The sequence below is a fragment of the Panthera uncia genome, chromosome X (assembly GCF_023721935.1).
Source record: "Panthera uncia isolate 11264 chromosome X, Puncia_PCG_1.0, whole genome shotgun sequence".
In the NCBI taxonomy this organism is placed as follows: domain Eukaryota; kingdom Metazoa; phylum Chordata; class Mammalia; order Carnivora; family Felidae; genus Panthera; species Panthera uncia.
The window spans coordinates 797142-798073 of record NC_064817.1 but is presented as its reverse complement, the minus strand read 5'-3'; the positions used below and the strand labels follow the sequence as shown (position 1 = coordinate 798073).

The 932-nt window shown below is 66.6% G+C and overlaps 1 protein-coding gene across 1 annotated transcript in view; it reads right to left on the bottom strand.

Moving 5' to 3' along the window:
- Positions 1–245: 245 nt before the first annotated feature.
- Positions 246–932, bottom strand: part of IL3RA (interleukin 3 receptor subunit alpha) — a 17884-nt gene continuing 17197 nt past the window's right edge. The window contains exon 11 of the mRNA XM_049644870.1: positions 246–872. Coding sequence (XP_049500827.1) covers positions 798–872 — 75 coding nt within the window. The 3' untranslated portion in view covers positions 246–797. The remainder of the gene's footprint in view (positions 873–932) is intronic.

Here is a 932-nt window from a genome sequence, read left to right as displayed (position 1 = left end):
CCGTTAGACACGAGGGAATTTGGGTCGCGAGGCAAGTTAAAAAGAGGCCGGGATCTGTGCGGCCTCCTTGGGGACCTCGCGCTCCTGACCTACTTGACCGGTGGTGCTCTGGCCGGGGCGACGTGGGTCTTGGGTGCGGGCTCCCGTCTGGATCCGTGTTCGGGATTCGGAACTGCCTGTTCGCTCTTTGGCTGAGACCAACCCTCCCTCTTGGCCGCGAGACCTTTTTATGTTTAAGTGACACGTCGCCAAATAGCCGCCTGTGCCGGTGGCCTCGGGGCGTTCGGGAAACCGTGCTTTGGCTACGGCGTGGGGGTGTGGCCTCCCGAGGGGCCCCCTGACGCCGCCCTGCCCTGCGCATCTCGGCGTGCGTGGCCACGCCCTCCATCCCCCACGCACCGGCCACACGGTAGTGACCCCCCTTGTGCCCGGATGCCCTGTGCCTTTGACTGGGGTGGTCGTGGAGCCTGTCGGACCTTCCTGGTTACCTGGGGTGTGGAGGGCTTACAGAGAAGCCGGCATGGCCGCTGAGCGGGGGCGGGGGTGTGGGCGAGGCCCATTTCAGGAGGCCGGAGCGACCCGGAGCCACGGGGCTGGATCCCACTCCGGAGTCCAGGGGGTGGCCGGAAAAGGGCTTTATTTAGGAACCGACCCCCACACCGCCTTTCTTCCCTCCTGGTGGCAGCTCCGTGAAGTTGCGCCGGGTGGTCGTGTCCTGGTCCCCCGGTCCCCTGGTCCAACACCAAGCAGGCCGTCCAGGCCCCCGCCGTGCCTAGGACGAGGTCTGCGTCCCAGCGTCACATTTCTCCCAGAACCTGCACCTCCGCCACCTGGCAGTCCTCCTGGCTTGCTCTGCTGGCCTCCCAGGCCACCTGCGCGGGTAATGGGGGGGGGGGGGGTCGTCAGGGTAAAACACAGAGCTGCGGACTCTG